Source organism: Phoca vitulina, unplaced genomic scaffold, assembly GCF_004348235.1.
Source record: "Phoca vitulina isolate PV1807 unplaced genomic scaffold, GSC_HSeal_1.0 scaffold38, whole genome shotgun sequence".
In the NCBI taxonomy this organism is placed as follows: domain Eukaryota; kingdom Metazoa; phylum Chordata; class Mammalia; order Carnivora; family Phocidae; genus Phoca; species Phoca vitulina.
The window spans coordinates 9,846,304-9,865,796 of record NW_022589741.1 but is presented as its reverse complement, the minus strand read 5'-3'; the positions used below and the strand labels follow the sequence as shown (position 1 = coordinate 9,865,796).

Here is a 19,493-nt window from a genome sequence, read left to right as displayed (position 1 = left end):
TGGTGAGGGAGGCGGGTGGAAAGACAAAGCCTGTCTTGCCACAGTTCCTGCATCCTACATTCATTCCCTGCCTTGTTAGCTCCTCCCCTAGACCTGATCCAGCTCTTCACTCTCCCCTGGCCCCACGTGGCTCCTGACTCCCTACCCACGCCTCCTTCCTGGGGCAGCCACCCGCACCGGAGAGGCCTGGAAAAGAATCCAAGATCTGTTCCTGACCAGCCAAGTGAGAACTGAGTGTATCTCTACTGAGAAACCGTGTGATCCATGGTGGCCAAGGGAGGGCACGCTAACTTCGGTGTTCCCAGCCATCCCATCTGTAATTCAGACGTAGTCTTGTCCAGTGGAGCTTCATGGAGTAGTAACTCCCCTTTGCTAGCTCATGGAAAGGGACTTCCAAGCCAACTGTTTGAGTTTGAACCCTGGCTCCTTGGGTAGGTCACCCAATTCTCTGGGCTCAGTTTCCTCTTTTGCGAAAAAGGGGAAAGAATGAACTCTACCTCACAGTGTTGTGCTGCGGATTAAAAGTCAGTTACACACAGTACTTCACATGGTGCTTGACACATTCTAAGCGCTCACTTTGTGTCGGGTATTATTATTACTTTATGGGGCTAATATATAAGAATTTCCCAAGACAAGTGATGGTTACACATTTCTAGACTCCTCTCCTTGCCATCTGCACTGTGCTTCATTAACATAAAACAAATGGCTCTGCTTTCACTTAGGCAGACTCTAGCATCTACGATCTGCCAGACACTGTCCTCGTAGCTGGGGGTACACGGCCCCTGTCTGCAAGGAGCTCACAGTCAGCGTAACACGCAGTCTTCCCGCCTCTGCGTCTGCGCCTGGGTGGCCTGGGGGCCTCGCCTGCGCCCACCCTTCTGCACCTGGGAAGTCCTGCTTGGGAAACAGCACACCGTTTGTGAAGACCTCTCTGCCTTCTGTCCCGCATGACCACAGGTCTTTTTTTCCTCTAAAACACTGTGCCCATTACCATTATGAAGTCCTTACAATGGGTCGTCACTAAAAATTTCAGCCTTGGTCACCCATGTTAGCCCGTGAGCCCATGGATGAGGACAGAGCTCATGTTTTTCATCCTCATCACTTTGACAATGGCTGGGCCCACAGAAGACACTCAAATATTGCTGGCTGATGCTCTCTTATAATTTATATGCTTCTATGCTCATCTCCCTCCTCATGCTTCTTAGAGTTAAAGGACCACATCATACTCATATCTCAGATGCCCTTCGGTCCAGCAACGCTGGTGCTTAATCACTATCTGTTAAATGAAGGAATACGTTAACAATGCACCTATCTTTACAATATGGAAGGAGTTGAAATCTGAGTGATTCAAATCTGGGGAAGAGAATTAGAGAAAAAACTGTCAAGAATATTTCCCAAGGCCATTAGCTTTCACTCTGCAGTATGTCCCGTTGATATGAACCGAACTAATAACCTGTTTCTAAACCCAGCTGTCATTAATAGAGAAATAAGATTCATCTATGATTAGCAGGTCCAACTGCACACAAGCACTTGATCTTCCAAAGTTCTACGATCAGGCCCCACGAGCAGGTCCCAAGCAGGTTTCCCAGGCACACACTGTAGTGACCTGGAACCATGTGAACCAGAGCTGCCCCTTGGTGCCTAGCTGCACCATCTACAGTGGACCAGCTTCCCTGTCTTTTTTTTTAAAAGAGAAAGAGAGAGAGAGAGAGAGGTGGGAAGGGGCAGAGGGAGAAAGAGAGAGAGAATCCCAAGCAGGCTCCATGCTCAACTCGGAGCCTGATGAGGGTCACGATCTCGCGACCCTGAGATCATGACCTGAGCCAAAATCAAGAGTTGGATGCTTAACTGATTGAACCACCCAGGCGTCCCATGTCGTTTTAAAAAAAACATGAGCAGGAAGTGTTGAAAGCCAATAGGTTAAGCATTTCTCTGCCACAAATTCTCTTTCCAAGGTCAGGTCAAAATGCATTTCAGTTCCAAACGAATGGAAGTTAACCGAGTTTGTCGAGATGGAGTGAGTAGAGACTAGGGGCTCTTCTCATGACTTTGGTGGCACCGTTTCACACGGGCCATGGAAAGAAGCAAGGGGGACACAGGCAGTCAGCCGGTTGGTCACTACTGTTTACCATGGGCCTTCCCAAGTCCGGCACTGTTGGGAGTGGCAGAGATAAAGCAGGAGAGAGACAGAACAACCAGCACTCTGCTATCTTGGTGTTTACACGCTTCGTGGAGGTCGGAGACCACAATCCCCAGAGCAAATATGGAAATGAGGCCAGTTCAGGCAGGACAAGTGTGGTGAAGAAGATACAGTCAGATCAATGGAAGTGCTCAGTGGGGGTGGGTGGGTGGTAGTAGTGCATTAGCCAGGGTAGTGCAGGAAGGACTCATCGAGAAGGCAGGATGAGTTGAGGTCTGAATGGTGCAGAAGGTGGCTCAGAGCAGATGTGGGGGAATGACATTCCAAGCAGGAGAAGTATCAAGTGCAATGTCCTGAAGACAAGGAACAAGCTCAGTGTGGACTGAGCCGCAGAAGGGGGGCTTGAGGGGTTGGAGAGTTTTCAGTGTGGAGCAAAGTGGAGGAAAGACGAGGCTGGAAAGGAAGGCAGGGGCTAGCTCAGGTTAGGTCTCACAGGCCAGGGCAGGCGGTCTGGATTTTATTCTGGTTGCAACAGGAAGCCATGGGAGGATTTTAAACAGAAGACTGGTGCTTGAGGTCATTCTGGCTACTGTGAGGAGGGGCAGAAGGGGACCACGGGGTGGAGACTGTGTCACTGACCAGGAGAGGAGGGACGGACAGCGTGGACTCGGGCATAGGGGTGCAGATGGCAGACGTGGTTGCACCTGGAACAGATTCCAAGGCAGAGAGGACGGGGTCCTGCTGGAGGACGGGGTCCTGCTGGTGGATGGAGTGTGCGGGGTAAGAGGAACTGTGGCAGAACAATGACCTTGAACCCCACCGTCCTTACCAAAGACTTTGAGGTGGATGGACGCATCCTGCTCTCCAGCCTTATTCTCGGCAATGCACACGTACTCAGCCTCGTCGTTCTTATCCACCTTCCTGATGGTCAGCTCAGAACTGTCATCGCTGAAGACGTACTTCTCGTCTTCCTCGTTCTCTATCTGTTCCCCATCCCTACATGGTGCAGAAATGCCAAGTGCCGTGATTTTGACCACAGAAGTAAGATGTTCATTTTTAACCCATTTCCACAGAATGCAGACTGAGCCCATGGAAAAGACTCGGTCTTCACAGAAAGTCAACACCCCAAATTGTACTTCCACATACACACCTTTGCTTCCTCTACCCAAACCTCTGTTTCTCTCCAAGGGCTATAAACTACCTACAAACATTCCAAAGAGGGCCTCCAAGGCTACGCCCTCTGGTTCTGCCCCATTGGAAGGGGTCCAATGCACAAGGTCCAATGCGCAAGGCGAGAGAAGCTTATAGAAAGGAATCCACAGAATCTACAAAATCCACAGATTCCTTCTGTAGGAATCTACAGAAAGGCTGCACCCAGAGCTGATCTTCCCAAGCAGCCCATACCCATGCCACGGACATGCCAACACAGAGCAGGCTCCGTGCTCCCTTCTCCACGAGTCCATGATAAAAGGCACGAGCCAGTTTCTTACTTTGTCCAGCTCATGGTGGGCTCTGGGAAGCCTTTGGCATCGCACACCAGGGTGACGGACTGGCCGAGGTTGGCGGTGGCATTCACGATGCTCTGCCTGGCCTGGACAGTGGGCGGCACTGAAGGAAAGAAGAGCTGTCAGGGGGGCTGTGAAAGCCTAGAGGAGCCCAGTAGCCTGGAGAGGAGGCACCTCCAGGGGACCTCAGGTCAGAGGGTCACGGCCACGAGGTCAAGAGTTCTAGGCAGCTGCAAAGTTAGTATAAGAGATCTAAATTCCAATGTGTCCTAAATAATTACTCCAAACTGAATAAGTAAGTCACCCACAAACATGCATCAGTGTTTTTCAACAATACAAAATATCATTATATGTAATACATAATATTGTTTTTTAATAACATAGCTTTAAAAGCTACATTAATAGGTCTTATTCCTTTCAAAATAGGATTCAGCTTATAGTAGCTATTTATCATGATGTATTTTTTCAATTAATGCATATTAATCTTATAACTACCATGGTAAGTAGAACTTGACATCCAAAAGGGGGTTCTTGATTCTGGGAAAAGTTGAAAATGCCTGTTCTCGGTGGTTAGATGGTTAATACCAATTCAAAATGCACCAGCTCACTGAGTGACATTTCTCTGGGACTGTCAAAAACAGCCCTGTGCACAAACAGTTTTTACCAAAGGAATGAGAGGGGGAGAATTTGGCAAAAAATATATATCAATAGCCAAAACAGTTCAACCACGATTTACTTATTTTCTTAGTACTGACATTATAATTTCCTGTAAACATCTTGTAAATGTCAGATCGATTCCACGGGTGTGTTTATGTGACACATTGCAGATTAAGATTAATAAACCCGTGGCCCTGATTCTGACTATTCTGAGGACTGAATTGATTATAATATTTTCTTTGAACATTGAACCAAGGGACTAATCTCAAAATTATGGTAACCTCAAGGACAAGGAAGGATGAATAAGAATTAGAAAGCATGGCGAAAAGCTTCTAGCGCTGTAAGACAATGAAGGACATTCAAGAATTGCACCAAAAGTCCTCCGAGTTGAGGGAGACCCAAAAGGCAAGTGTATTAAGAAAAAAGAAAACAAGCCAGAGGCTCTACTGGGAGGGGGGATTCACTTGAGATAGATGCTTGTGTCAGGATGGGATTTATTTAACAGACCAAAGAGGAAGTTCCGGAGGATTTGGGGGAACCAGGCGGTACTAATGGAGAGAGCAGGAAGAACGGATCTCCTCACCGTTCACAATGACCTGAATGTCCTTGAAGTTGATCTCCCCCCGTGCCAGGATCCTGCCCTCGCAGCGATAAGTGCCCTCATCTGTTTTCTTGATGTCCCGGATCTGCAGGTAGTTGTTGGACAGGACTATGAATCGGACTAGAAGAGACAAGAGGTGGGTTCATCCAAGGGTCAGTCAGAGAATTCTGGTATCTGCAGGGAGGTTGCAGGGCCCTTCCTCTTCCCTAGCGGCAATCTTCTGGGGCTGGGGGGAGGTGGCTTTACACCGAAATCAAGACATGTGGCCCTGGCGCTGACAGAGAGCCAAGAGCAAAAGTCTACTGGAAATTTATCTTTTTCTTTGGAGACAAGGTCAAGTGCCTGAATGTACAAGCTCCGGGCATTCACGCATTTAGGACCTGGAACACACACAGGGCTGTGGGACACTGGGATCTGAGGCTGGGTTGAAATGCCTCGGGGGGTAGCTGAGGTGGAAACCCTAAGGGACCCTGTGGCTTGGGGGTTAGGGCAGCCGCCAGGGAATTCAGGCCTCACCATCTTTCGTCAGGATGACATCTCGGCCTTTGTGCTTCCAGATGATGGTGGGGGGTAGGGAGCTGACCACATCACACACGATCACAGCATCTTCCCCCTCCCTGAACTCTTGCGGGGTTGGTGCATTCTTGAACATGAGCTTCTCTGGAAAATGAGCAAGAGAAGAATGAGGGAAAACAGCTGGTTGCCCCACACAGACCCCCCTTTTGCGAGAGCCATACTGCTTGGATTCAAGCTGTGGACAGCTCTCAACCCATATCTTCAGTGGCCCAAGAGAGGGTCCCACCCCATCCTTGGCCAAGATGCCCGGCAAAGCAGCTGGTTTAAGTAGGGGAATGTGGCGTCAATGTTTGACAGTCAATGTCTATTCACCGAGTGCTAAATTTATCATACTTTGTGTGGAAAAGGATCTATGGAGGTAAAGGAGTCTCTTTACCAAGTGTCCCTTGCCATGTGGGATGGTGCCAATGAAGCACAAAGCAAGGTGCAATGAACTGGTACAACACCTAGTCTACAATGATTGGTCATCAGTCTCCCACTCTGTGTGACACCCCAAGCCCAGCTTTCCTAGAGCAGAGAACATTTTGAAGAACACAACAGAAGAAAGGCAGGCTTAATGGGATTAAATACTCTGGCAATCAATACTGTTCCATTAGCTGTCACCCACCATTACACTGGCCAATGAGACAGATGCATGATAACAAGGTAATGAGATGCCACCTCCAGCCTGGATTTCACTGACAATGGGAACTGCCTGCTCTGAGTGGCCCAGAGTGTTCAGATAATAATCCCCCACACCCCACCGAGCCTTTGGACTCCATTAGCAGCAAGGGAGAGTGAAATAAAAGGGGACATGTAAATTGTACGATAGCCAGCCAGTACCTGGAGGAGGGAAGGGGCACCCTTAGCAGCCCTCTGGGAACTGTGTGATTTGAATTTAGAGAATGGAGGCCAGAGGGAGGCAGCTGGGACCCACGTGACCCAGGGCTGTGAGTTCTGAGTTGGCCCAGGATCATTTAAGAACATACTGGAGCTCTTAGCTCAGTTCAGAAAAGACTCAGGGAGTGGGAAGGAGGAAGGCCTCAGGGAGCCCTTGGCTGCCATCCCACTCTGCCTGCTACCCACGCGTTTTCCTAGCCAAAGGAGAGGACCGGGAGTAGGGAAGAAGATGGAGGAGGCGCTTACGGAAGATCTTCACGTTGACCGTGGCCTCTGACTCACTGCCGCTCTCATCAGTGACCACACACTTGTAAATGCCGGCGTCATCAATGTTGGCATTGTAGATGGTGAGCGTGGAGGAAGAGTCGTCGTTCCACACCACGGAGATCCGCTGCTGGTTTGGGGTGAGCTTCTCTCCGTTGGGGGAGAACCAGGAGATGTCTTTATCTTTGGCATCTCCCGCCACTGAAGAGGAAGAGATAATTTTCAAACCGTGGGAGTTGAAAAGACAGAGTCCCCTCCAGGGTGACTGTGGGTACTCAGCAGCAGCTACCGAACAAGAGGTCATCGGGCCCGATGACCGGGGAGGGAGAGCATTCATGCAGAGGACGTGACACCGCCTTCCCCTGGCTTCTGTGCTTCATCGTGATGCACAAAACACCACTCACAGTGACGGGAAAGAACTCGACGACCCCTCGTGAGTATGCCTATCCTTAGTGAGGGACGAGGAGAGGTATTTGCTGAGGACCTACTGTGTGCCAGGCTCTAAGAGAGGAGCTCCAGCCTCACAGAAGAGGGGGCAGAGGGGATTCATGTCTAGGATCTGAGCTCAAGGGCCTGGCGCGTCTGAGCCAACTAGTCAGCCTGTTCTTGAGGGCTCAGACTGTGGTCTCCAGAGAGGAGGAGGAGACACCAGCTAGTCTAGGAGTGTGGATTCCAACCAATTTTATTCTAGCGTCTGCCGGCCCAAACTGGCTCGACTGTCATTTCAGCACCCCGTCTCAGATAGACAAATTCATCTCCTTCAATCCTGCAAAGAAGATAGCCAGAATCACCCATGCGTCCTCTCCCCGGGGCACCGAGGAGGGGCAGATGCCGCTGCTGAGCGGTCTCAGACACTGTGCGGGAACAAGGGCTCTCAGCTCCGGCGGCCGCGGCGGCGCCCTGCCTCTCTGCACGGTGCCCCTCCCCGGGCCACACCACCCAGCCCTGCACAGATGCTTAGTATGGAAATGAAGCCGTCCTCCTTTCAGGGCCCATCATGTTTTCAATAAATATCGCTATTTGCAAGATGTGCTGTGGGCTCCACGGCTGTGTCTCCAGATCGTTTAAATTGCTGTAATGAAGGCAAAGCTGGAGTGAACACATCCGGTGGCCACAAGGCACCTCACCCAACGCAAATCATGACTGCATTTAAAGGCCCCTCCCTGCCAAAAGCTGCTTGCTAAATGTCATGGTTTACACCTAGCTCAGCTCAACTTCCCTGGTTCTTCCATGATCTGAATCCCAGTCCTGTCACATTTGGAGAATCCAAAGCCTAATCGGAAGCTTCTCCTCCACGGGACGTTTCCTGATGTTATCTGAGCTGTGGAAATGGGGCAAATTTTCTAAACAAAAAACAAGGGCACCAGGTCTGACAAACCCCAGAGCTCTGGTGGGGGGCAATGGGACAGAATATCGGTATTCACAACAGACCTGGAAAACCCGGGACCCACATTTTCACGGCACAAGAGACAGCGGTGCTCAGTTTCCTTTCGGGCAAGTTTCAGACCTTCCTGGATTTCTGTGTCCTGGGAGATTCTAAGAAGTAAGCCTTGCGCCGACCCCCTGAAGCATGGTTTCTGAGGCAGCACTGTTCTCCCGCGTCACGCACAGAACTCCGGCTGGGTACAGAACAGGGGACCCAGGTGATTCGCTATTTTGGGAATTGTGCTAACTTTCCTCAGGAAATCCCTAGACCTCCTCCATCACCACGCAGAAGCTCAGATGACACATCTCACTGTGCTGGGGAAGCCCTTTGTGAGGGGAAGCAAGAGGCCTAAGAGCTTCGCTGGCCCTCCGGCCCCGAGCACCCGGGCCATCTGGCTACTGCTCTGCTGACGGCCTTTCCTTAAATGCAGTGAGGCACGGGGCACTTGCCTTGGCATAAGAAGAACTTGGATTCTCCGACGCTGATTTCTCCTTGGCTGGGGACGATATCCACCTGCAGAGAAACTGGAAAAGACAACGTCCGGTTGAAACACACATTAGAATTTTTGAGAAGGGAACCCAGAGCTTCCATTCAAAAATGGGGTCTCCCTGCTCACGTTAGGAAAGAGTGAAGGGAGGATGTGGTCTGGGTTGAGAGCCTGTCACCACCAAAGAATCCATGGTTCCCATGCCGAAGCCAGGAATGGACACGGTCCGGATCCTTCCCTGTGGAACGGCTATCCCCTATCAGACAGCGTGGGGTCCCCTGGGAGATTTGGGGTGACCCCCCCCACTCTACATGTTTCTGACCTCTTGAGAAGGCCATGGTCCTGCTCCAGACAGCAGCACCTCTGGGATTCACAGAAATAACAGATCAGTTACTTCTGGAAATCAGCCTAAAGCGTCCCCATGGCTGTGTGACGAGGGACCCTCCAGTTTCCCATGTCTCCATGCTTCATGACTGTGGGGGATTCACTGTGACGATCCAGATGGATCTGGAAGCAGGGGATGCCAGATGCTCACCTTGCCTCGTGACTAGGGGACCCCACCCCTCCTTCCATAAGGGGAGACGGCGTGCAGCATCATCACTCCAACTAGTCAGGTACCCTCCTGGCAAGCGGTAGCCTGTGCCCTGAGGAATTCCCTGTATCTCCTGGCTACTTGTGTTGAATTTCTATTTGACGATCCCCATGCTCTGTCATTCCTCTCCACTGATAAGGCAAAATACATTGCACTGGACCCCACAGATTGCCGTATTCCTTCGGTCCCTCGTATATCTGCTCGGAGCAGATAACTGTTCCTCATGAAAATATAGGGTTAGGGCAGGGAAAAAAATGCTTTTATCCATTTGGATTCAACTTCCTTTGCCTCCCCTCCTCTTAGGTAAAGTAAATCGGAAAGCTAAAAGCTAATGGACATTTGGTTCAACGCATGTAGCTTCTTCAAGCGGATATGGATATGGAGGAGGGGCCGGGACTCAAGAGGCCGGGTAATAGAGACTCAGCGAGCCCTTCCTTCGCACGGCCATTTTCTCTGCACCGCAGAACCGGGGCCTGCTGGTTGCCATGGAGACGGACTTGCAGGCAGAGCCGCTGCCGTCTCAGTCTGTGCTCCCGTGATGAAGGGACCGCGGTGCGCTCGGCAGAGCAGAGGGATCAGAGGACCTGCACGGGGCTGGCAGGGCGAGCGTGGGGAGCACCGGGCTACTGGGGGCGCGGCCTTGCTTGCCACCTACAACAGACAAAGCAGACCCCGGAGAAGCAGCAGAGGCAGGGGAGAGGTGGGTGGCCTGGTGGAGAAAGGAACTGCGAGAGGAAGGAGGGAGGGCGCAGAGTGAGGAATCAGGCACAGAGTTCAGGCCCAGGGAGGATGCTGAGTGCTCCACCGTGAGAACAGGAGGGGCGCACTCAGACGTCCAAATGCTGGTTTGGAAGAAATACCGTAGTAATCCGGGGGCAGCCAGCCACTCCCTCACTGGGTTTACTGCCGATGACTCATCCCCGGCCCAGGACTGAACTCTCACAGAGAGCCACGAAATGCTACGCGGCACACGGAGCTGCGAGGGCACCTGACCCCGTGCAGCTGTCTCTAGCTGTGGTGTTTCTACCGCTTTCCTCTGGCCAGAGTAGGTGCGCTCAGCTCCAAACTGAGGGAGCCAGAGGAGTCTCAACCAGCACCATGTTGCACCTGCTTATTTTCCGGGTGAGAAAGAGAGATAAAGTGACTTCGCTAAGGTCACCTCTATTTAGGGCCAGGGTGGTGGTGGCCGTAGAGCCCAGGCCCCCCAGCTCCCAGGGGAGTGTTCTTTCCACAGTGCTGCCTCTGTGGGTAGGGGACAAAAAGTTTCCATTCATCCGGTTTGACGAACGTCTGGAGAATGTGAGGAACGACCCTCAGATGCACCATCCCCTAACAGAACAGAGCTGATAAGGCCTTTAGTATTTCGGGGGCACGGGGCCTGATGGAGAGGGCCGCAGGCCAGCGCCATCCATCGTAAGGCCAACCAAGACCTTTCCATTCTGTCCATGGCTCGCATTCCACGGAACGATGGGCCCGTGAAAGCCCAGGAGCTGTGCCTATGGCATCCGTCACCTACGTAATGGTCCTTTCTGGAGTTTACTGGGGCATTCTTTAGAGAATTAGAGGCATATTTCTGCCTGAAAGGTTCACTGGCCCATATGCTGAACATCAGCTGCCAGCTTCAACATATGGATCCTGTTATTCTCACAGAGCCCTTACTGCTTTGAGAAGGATATTCTTACCCCAAGCGAAAAAACAGCCTTCATCTTTTCAGCTCTTTTCAAACAGAACATGACTCTCCGGGGGCCAGAGAACACGGCTAGGCTCAAGAGTTTCATACCCAAATGTGGCCAGTATCCTTCTCTGGGCCATGGAGAGCAATCAGAAACAAGAATTTCAAAGGAATTCCCAGCTTAAGCAGGTCCCACGCACACATTCATCATCACAGAAGTTTTTTAAAGAAGACATATCCACTTAGACTCCCAGCACACATGGAAAAGATAGTATGACTCCTCCTTCAAAGCACCAGAGTCAAAGCTGGGCCAGAGGAACCCCAGACTCTCTGAAAGTCAACACTCGGATGTCTTTGACTGCAGCACAATGGCTGATTATTCTTCCCCAAATGCTGAACCTTGAATTATTAGGTTTAATAATGGCACGTGGAAATCCTGCTCTACTCTCCAAACTCCGTCCCTCTGCTTCGTGGTGCCCCATCCTCCTACTCTATTAGACCTTTCACTGTTTGCAATAAAAATTCCTACCTCAACTTTTGCCTTTCTCCAGTTGCACATATAAGTGAAATTTCCTAACCAGGCATAACTCATACCTTTAAAGAAACCTAGGAAAACCCTTATCCCAGAAAAAGTATCTCAACTCTTGCTTTGCACAAATGCTCTGCAAGAAGGCCATGCGTTATCCTACTCCATCCTAGATGCGTCCAGAGATAGACGCTTACATGCATGGGTGTTTGGATCTGAAGGGCCATCATCCCCCATGGCCCCCTACAGCTAGATCACACGTTCCGGTTTACAAAACATACTCTGTTCCTTTGTCTGATGCTCACAACAGTTTGGAGACATAAGAAGGCCTACCTTATTGTCTCCATCCTATACAAGAGAATATTAATGCTCAGAGAAGCAAAATAACTAGCCAAGGGCGACTCAGCTAGTGAGCAGTTAAGATTCAAAGTCATCTGATTCTAAGACTCCAGCTATTCCCTCTATACCCCCAAACTACCACTAACCTTTGGTTGGCCGTCTCATAGGCTCATTATGACCTAGTATTTAGCATTTGCTCTCTTGCCAAATCATGGGCTAGAAAGAGCAGAGTGTACAAACATCTTACAGTCAAGTTGCTGCCTTCCTTTCTACCCTGGTTGATTCTAACTGGCCTCCTCGCCCACAGATGATCATAGCATTGTTCACAGATGGGGAGGTGGAGGCTCGGGGCCATAAGTAGTAGAAATGGTGGAGTCCAGACTCCAACCCAGGCTGGATAGAGTCGAAAGCTCCAGATATTTCTCCTATACTCTTCGATCCCTTGTGAGCAGACAGGAAAAGGGTTCTCTTAAGAACAGAATGATCCCCCTGCCCCCGTCCTCATCTGATTTTAAAAGTAAAATAAACTTGTGGGAGATTTGTACATTTTCAAATGTGTTTCCTGTTTAAATGTTTTTTTAAAAACCGATGCTATGTCCAAAAAGAGGCAAACTTGTTTGGCAAACAGCTTCAGATGTAGAGAGAAGTTTGGGGACTCTCAACTTTCTAGTAGAAGCAAGAGAATTTCCTTTAGTTGCTAAAGGAAAGTGAATTCGAATTTCAGTTCATAAAACATGCTAAGGCACTTATCAGGAAAGGTGGAAATCTTACCAAAGCAAAGCAACAGAGAAAAATTATTCTGATTTCAAGGAGACCACAGATTTCACTTGAGTCAGCAACTTCTTGCTGTAGTTTGATTTTTACTGGTTTTCTTTTCAGATTCTAATGTGCTTAACAAGGTAGGGGCTGACAGCAGAATGTAAACCCAGGTCTTTCCCGTGGCTAATTGAAAATATTTTCTTGTTAAATGGTGATAAAGATGCTGATCGCTGAGGAAGACGGACTGCAGGTATGCAACAGGCCAGAGCCAAGGTAAGAAGATGCCCCCATCACCAATTTAAGAGAAGAGTGAACAACAGAGGATTAATGTGATCAGTAACTATGCACCAGGTAAGGGAATTTTCTAGAACATATGTAATAACAGCTAAGAATTTTTTTTTTTTTAAGATTTTTTATTTATTTATTTGAGAGAGAGTGAGAGAGAGAAAGAGCACAAGAGGGGGGAGCGGGAGAGGGAGAAGCAGACTCCCTGCTGAGCAGGTAGCCCGATGCGGGACTTGATCCTGGGACTCCAGGATCATGACCTGAGCCGAAGGCAGTCGCTTAACCAACTGAGCCACCCAGGCGCCCAACAGCTAAGAATTTTTGAAAAAGGCATCAAAGTGTCACTTACGAATTTATTTTGTTAGCTATGGTTCTAGAAATGAACCTTGAATATCACCATACTTAACCACTTCCATGGAGAGTCGTTTTTTATTTTTCAACTATAACTAATACTAAATCTCTTTCATGTGACCATACCTATTGGAAATCCAGACATCTGGACCAAGAGTGTAACAACTGAGGGGCCCCCACTTGCTTCTGGCAGTTTGCTCTCCTTATTAGCAAAGTACTTGAGGGTAACTTCACTACTAAACCAGCCAAACTCAATGAAAGTAAAGCCAAAACCAAGATGGCAGTACTGGAGAATGGCTGAGGCCCAGGGCTCTGGACCAGACTGTTGAGTGTGAATCTCAGCTGTGCCACTTACTGTGTGATCTTGCCATGTATTTTAACCTCTCGGTGCCTCTGTTTTCTTATCTGTAAAATGGGGACAAACAGAACCCTCTTCATAGGGCTGTTGGAAAGACAAAATGAATTCATATATGTGAAGCACTTAGAATAGCGTCTGGCACATAATAACCATTTTATGCTTGCTGTGTATTATTATTCTTCATAAATCTTTATTTACAACCCTTCCCAAAGAAATTATTTTGATCACGGTTTTTGAGGGAAGCAATGTTTCTTTTTATGGTTTAAGATAAAGTAACCTTCACGAACGATCCAATTGGTCAGGTGGCCCAATTCCACTCTCTACACTAATTTAGGAAATTCTACTTGCCAGTCACAACTTTATTGGTATACAAGATGACAGAATTCAATCAAAGGCAAAAAACAGTAAGGCAGGTGCTCCAGACAAACCACTTCACCTTGGCCTGTTTTCTCATCTGTAAAATGGAGATGATGGTAAGACCGCCTCTGTGTGGCTGGACTGTCATGATAATTAAATGTCAGGAGAGAGCCATAGTTAAGAAGTCAGGGTCTGGAGTCAGAGAGGCCTGGGCCCAAACCCCGGCTCGGACACCAAGTAACTCGAGAATCTCTGAGCCAGTTTGCCACATTTGTAAATGAACACAACAATCCTATTTATCTCGTAGGCATGTTGAGATGATTTAGAAAAGTAATGTATGAAAAGTACCAAACACCAGCTTAGGCTTTGGTTTTTTTAAATGGTGGTACATATATGAGAGCATTTTGAACTCACACACACACACCCTGCAAACAAACAAAATTCCCCATAATGCTTGTAGTGAGAATAAGATAACAGGGGCCTCTTACAGACTACTTGTACACACAGACACCTATTACAGCATACGTGTGTGTGTTCACATCTATGTGTATATATGGTGCGTCCGCTGTGAGCCTAGATAAATGTGTGTGTGTGTAGAATAATGCAACTAATCAGATTGCTACTGTGGCAGGAGGCAGCTAGACATAGGTAAATTCATCTCATTTTGGGAGAGAAAAACAAATAAACAATTAGTAATGATGAAGGAGTCTCGCCCGTACTTGACACGTGAGTCCTGTAACTCTGGCTTGAGGTACTGCTGATAGCAGCTGGGCAGAGGAAGAAAATGAGGTAGGCTGTTTCACTTTCAAATATTAACCCAAAAGTTAAATGTCATTTTAAAGGAACTGTAAAATACGTGTTCTCAGAGATTTTGGCTTCAGGGTCTTTATAATGTCATCACAAAGGCAGACCATGTTCTAACTGCCACTGGAAGCATCCTCATTGCTTAAAGCTGGCTCATAGTAGAAACTGAAACCATCTAGAAGCCATGCTTAGGGCTGCTCAGTTGGGGCCTCATCTATGGAAGTGCTGAGAATTCTAATTCCCATCTAAACCTAAACATCAGAAGTCTTCTAGATAGGGTTCCCAGGCCAACTAAGTTTATAACCAAACCCTTGGGAAGCCCTCTGTGGGAAGCACCCACAGGAGCTGGAGCCCCGGCGTCCCCCAGAATGCCAGCCAGCCTAGCGAGTGAAGGAAGCCCTTCAGAAAGCTGTGGTCTTTCCTGGTTGAGAATGCCAGCACACAGCAGATGGGTCAGAGCAGAATTCAAGACTGGAAGAGGAAGGAAAGATGAGGTGGTGGAAGGTTCATTCTCCATTAGAATTCATTCTCCATTAGAATGGAGAAACCAAAGCTCCCTGGGTCGAGATAAAGCCGTACGCATACATTGCAGACGTATGCAGACAATGTCAAACCAAATTCACTTGAAGGAGATGTGGGGTGCATATAACAGACAGGTTTCCAAAGTCTTTCATTTTAATAAGACCTCCAAAACTGGGTAATGTTTCCTTACAAAACCCATGCAATAAATAGTCCCGGTGAAAATTCTCTTTAGCATCCTCAAGTCCCATGGCTCTTCCAAAGTGATGGGGGGAGGTGTGGAGAAGGTGAATACGGCTGTAGAATTCTTCAGTTTTCCATGTCATATGATACTATCATAGAACTTACGATAAGGAATAAAAAGTCCTGAGCATCCCTGCACAACCGAAGCGTCCGTGATTAATCTGATATCCCATTACCCGGGACATTCTACCCTACGGAATTCTGGTAGCCAAACAGCAAAATCACTTGCCAGAAGCAGGAGGCTCTATTTCTTAGCATCATACATCATATGAGCTCCTGGGAACCAGGACTAATTGGGTACCGTCTCTGTTTCATGGGACTGGCTTCATGTCAGAACACAGAGCCAAGGCATGTAACGGTTTCAGTTCTCTTGGCCTCCCCAGTTCCCTGGGTCAAATTAGCATTTTTGTTAGGTCTGATCAAATGGTTTACTTTTATAGAAAGAAAGAAGTCAGCGGTTTTAAGCCATCACTGTTGTCCCCACAAACCACCTAGCCGCTAGAAGCCTTGACTAAAGTCACATCACGGTGTCCTATGCTCCTGGTTAGAGGGCAAGAAGATGGACATGTTGGTTTAATCTGCTCAGAAGTAACAGATTCATGCTGGTGCCCAGGCCCTCACTCCCACCTCCAATCCCCATCCCCAAGAAAGCCCACGGTTCTTATTGGGAGCTCTCTGGAGCATTCTTTAATGGGTAGTGGGAAGAAATGACTCAGTGGGATACTAAGCAGGCCAAGATGGACCCAAGCAATTTCCACACCACACCCACAGATCAGACACAGGGGAGAAGCCTGCCTGGCTCTGATAAAAAGATGCTTGTTTATTTTTTGTTTGCTTATTTTAGAAGAAGGTCATAAAGGAAGGAGATGCATTGAAGAATTTACTATATACGTTTTTTTTCTCCAAAACAGCAAAAAGTCAAAAGTATACTTGTAGAGTCTCAAAAGGGCCAGATTCCAGATGAGGAGTGAAATCCTTTCCTAGTGGGCATTAGCCTGGTCTCACCCAGTCCATAAGGGGTGGAGGCGGGAATGTGCCACGGCCCCTGGCATTGGGGAGCACGCAGCTGAAGGCAGGCGTGTGTGCCAAGGGGTGGCAAACGCAGGTCTAGTTACACTGTGACTTCTCAGTCTTCCGCTACATTGGATTCATGGCCAGAACCGTAAAGCTGTTAGTAACAAAGGAGAGTAGAGCCAGAGAGGACCGGATGCATCATCTGCAACCCCTTCCTTTTACACATGGGACACTCCGGTGGTGGCCGCCCAGGGTCCCTGCCACGGACCTGTGGTGTTGGCCCCACGTGCTGCTTCCCGCCCCAAGGCCCTTCTTGCTTTTGCGTCTTATTTCCTCCGTGTGTCCTCAGTAGCGATTTTACCCGCTTTGCCCTAGGCTCACCTCTGTCCCAAAAGAGCAGGTGTCATCAAGTAAGAGAATTGCTCTATTAAAGCGCAGTTAAGGAAGCCGGAAAATGGCAGGTGCTCTGCCAGTTCTATCCCAAGCCAATTAAAACCCCGCTTACTTCCAACACCGCGGTCACTTTTTCACAGAAGCTCAGCTTCCCCGCTTCCTTTTCTGGCTGCCCTTCCTATTGTTGGCCTTTTTTCAGGCCAGCACTTTGCATGAAGCTGACTTACTGAAGTGCTGGGCAAGGACGCAAATAGGTTTTTGGAACTCAGCTAAGGTTCTCCAGATGAACAACATAAAACCTATCAATCTGCCTCAAGAACCCAGGCCTTCTTAATAAATTGCTGCACGCGATCTGATTGTGTCCAGGATGCCCCGACAATGTTTCCTTAGGTCTGCTCTCCCGAAATGCTGCCTTCACAAAATGACTCACCTAACTTCTTTTCTTCCAGCTGTAAAAAGGTACTTTGATAAAAGGAGAATTGTTCCTCTCCCGCCCAATACTTTTGCCAACATGGCAAGAAGTTGGAATTATATGTTCTAATATTTGTCCAGCTGTTGTTTGCAGATGTTGTATTCTTTACACCCAGAAAATAGAAATTTAGAGAATGCTAGCGTGCAACTTCATCCTGAGAATTTCAAATCCTGCCCGTGTCTTTCAAAAATGTCCTTATGTGTTCGTAGCTTTAAGCACATCTGGGCTATTGAAGATACAAAGGCTTATAATCTCTCAAACAACCAATGCAAAGAGTTGTTAAATTTGGTTTCGGTCATGTGAAAAATTCACACTCTCAAGGATATATATAAATATATAGTAATTATTATGTGTCAGTCACCCTACTAAGCACTTTATTGAATTCGTGTAAGCCTCATAACAATCTTACGAGATAGGTAATTTTATTATCCTATGGGACAAACAAAGAAGCTGAGAAACTGAGAGGGTAAGTCACTGGCCCAAGGTCACAAAGCCAGTAAGAGGTAGAACCAAGAGCTGAACCCATGCAGATTTGGCTCCATGATCCTTGATCTTAAGTATGTATTACTTAGTCTCAATTAAAGTCAACTTTCATGGAAAAGGAGCTGATTTTGTGCTGGATGAGCTAAGCACATAAGTAGAGAAAAATACTATCGACTCTAGATATACTCCACTCAGACCCTGGGATACAGTGATTCTGAAGGGGGGCTGGAAAGAGGTTCCTTGAATTCTGGGCCCACCAGCCACACCAGCCTCCCTATTCTAGCCCTACCTTCATCTCCAGACTGAATTCTCTCTGCCCTCCCACCCCCTCCCCCATGGGCCCGGCCTTCATGCCCACCTGTAGCTCTCCTCTGTTGTCACTACGTGCTCAGCATTGGTGGTGGCCACCAATAGGATCAGGGCAGAGGCTGTGAGTTGGATCTTCCCATCTATAGGTTACTCCCGATCCCCCAATTTGGATTCTGGATAAGCCATATCATCCCTTACTAAAATGTTAATATTAAAATTGTTCTTTGGTGATACACAAATCGTGACTGAGTCTTTGCTCCTCTGTAGGGTGTGCATCTGGAATCGATTATTCATGGATCTGGTCATCTGGCACTCTCTCAGAGAATCATTCCCCTTAAGAGGCCATCTGTAGAGCATCCATAGTAAAGAGATTCCTATGAGAGGCCACAATCGTTCCTACTGGGTGGAGAACCCATTCCCCACTCCCTCAGCCACCATCACCCCCAACCAGATGGTGCCTGACCTCTTAGATGACACACAGAACCGCATTACACAATATTTTAAAAGGGAGAGAGCAGAGGAAAACTGAGCCATTTAAGTAATAATAATTTTACAAGTAGTATATCCATGAATCTGGAAAATAATCATATTGTTTTCCTGAGTTAGGAACAAATGAGAAAGTGCTCACTGGCACCACTATATAGGGTAAGAGCTGAAACGCCCTTTCTAGCTCTATGGCTTATCAGGAACTGAGAGCTGAGAACAGCCCGGGGAGAGGGGTGGAGAGGGGAGAGGAGTAAGGGCTGCAGGAGATTGTGGCCATGTGGTGGTCCCGGCACATCTGAAGTACATCTCCATTCTGAGACTGGGGTATTCTAACTGCCAACCTTATGTTCCATCCATCCACAGAATTACCCATAACATTATTTTCTGAGTCTCAGTTAAAAGTCCTTTGGCTACACTTACACCTCCTTCTTGTCTCTGCACAGCGTGATTTCAGGGACCCAGAAGAGCCCCAGAAGCGTTCCTCCAGCCCCAGGCTGCTTATCGACCTTCCTTCCTTCATTCTTGGTACTTCTGCCTTATGATTTGTATGCCTAATAACAGGAAGGGCCTCTGGTTGTACTCTAGGTTGCTATCAGTCTTTTCAAGTTATAATGAATCAAAGATTTGGGTAGAGTTTGTTAGGAGGGCTGGGGAGACTGGGAAAAAAACAACCCAATGCGTAATGTTACACTCTTCTCGATAGCTGGGATCTCCTCCATGTGCTAATCATTCTCCTTTCCCCCCCTCCCAGAATACTGCTGCAACCCTAAAGAACTGCTAAGAAGTCATAAAGTTAAATATGGAATGAGATTCTTATGACAGCCTTTATAGTTTTTTTGTTTGGGTTTTGTTTTTGTAGCGAGTTTTTATTTAAGCAACCACTATGAAGTTTTTTCATTATTCACTTAGGCTCCTTCCCTCCCCCAATCCAAACCCAACTGTCCTTGACACTCTTACTTTGCTTTATCCAATAGGCAGGAGAACCTTTGAATCCCA

General features: G+C 48.1%; 1 protein-coding gene across 19 annotated transcripts in view; it reads right to left on the bottom strand.

The window, feature by feature from the left end:
* Nucleotides 1-19,493, bottom strand: part of NCAM1 (neural cell adhesion molecule 1) — a 297,913-nt gene that overhangs the window by 56,848 nt on the left and 221,572 nt on the right. For all 19 annotated transcript variants that reach the window (XM_032428164.1, XM_032428166.1, XM_032428167.1 and 16 more), the window contains exons 2-7: nucleotides 8,498-8,572; nucleotides 6,605-6,823; nucleotides 5,420-5,563; nucleotides 4,886-5,023; nucleotides 3,631-3,748; nucleotides 2,970-3,136 (exon numbers count right to left, since the gene is read on the bottom strand). In XM_032428164.1, coding sequence (XP_032284055.1) covers nucleotides 2,970-3,136; nucleotides 3,631-3,748; nucleotides 4,886-5,023; nucleotides 5,420-5,563; nucleotides 6,605-6,823; nucleotides 8,498-8,572 — 861 coding nt within the window. The remainder of the gene's footprint in view (nucleotides 1-2,969; nucleotides 3,137-3,630; nucleotides 3,749-4,885; nucleotides 5,024-5,419; nucleotides 5,564-6,604; nucleotides 6,824-8,497; nucleotides 8,573-19,493) is intronic.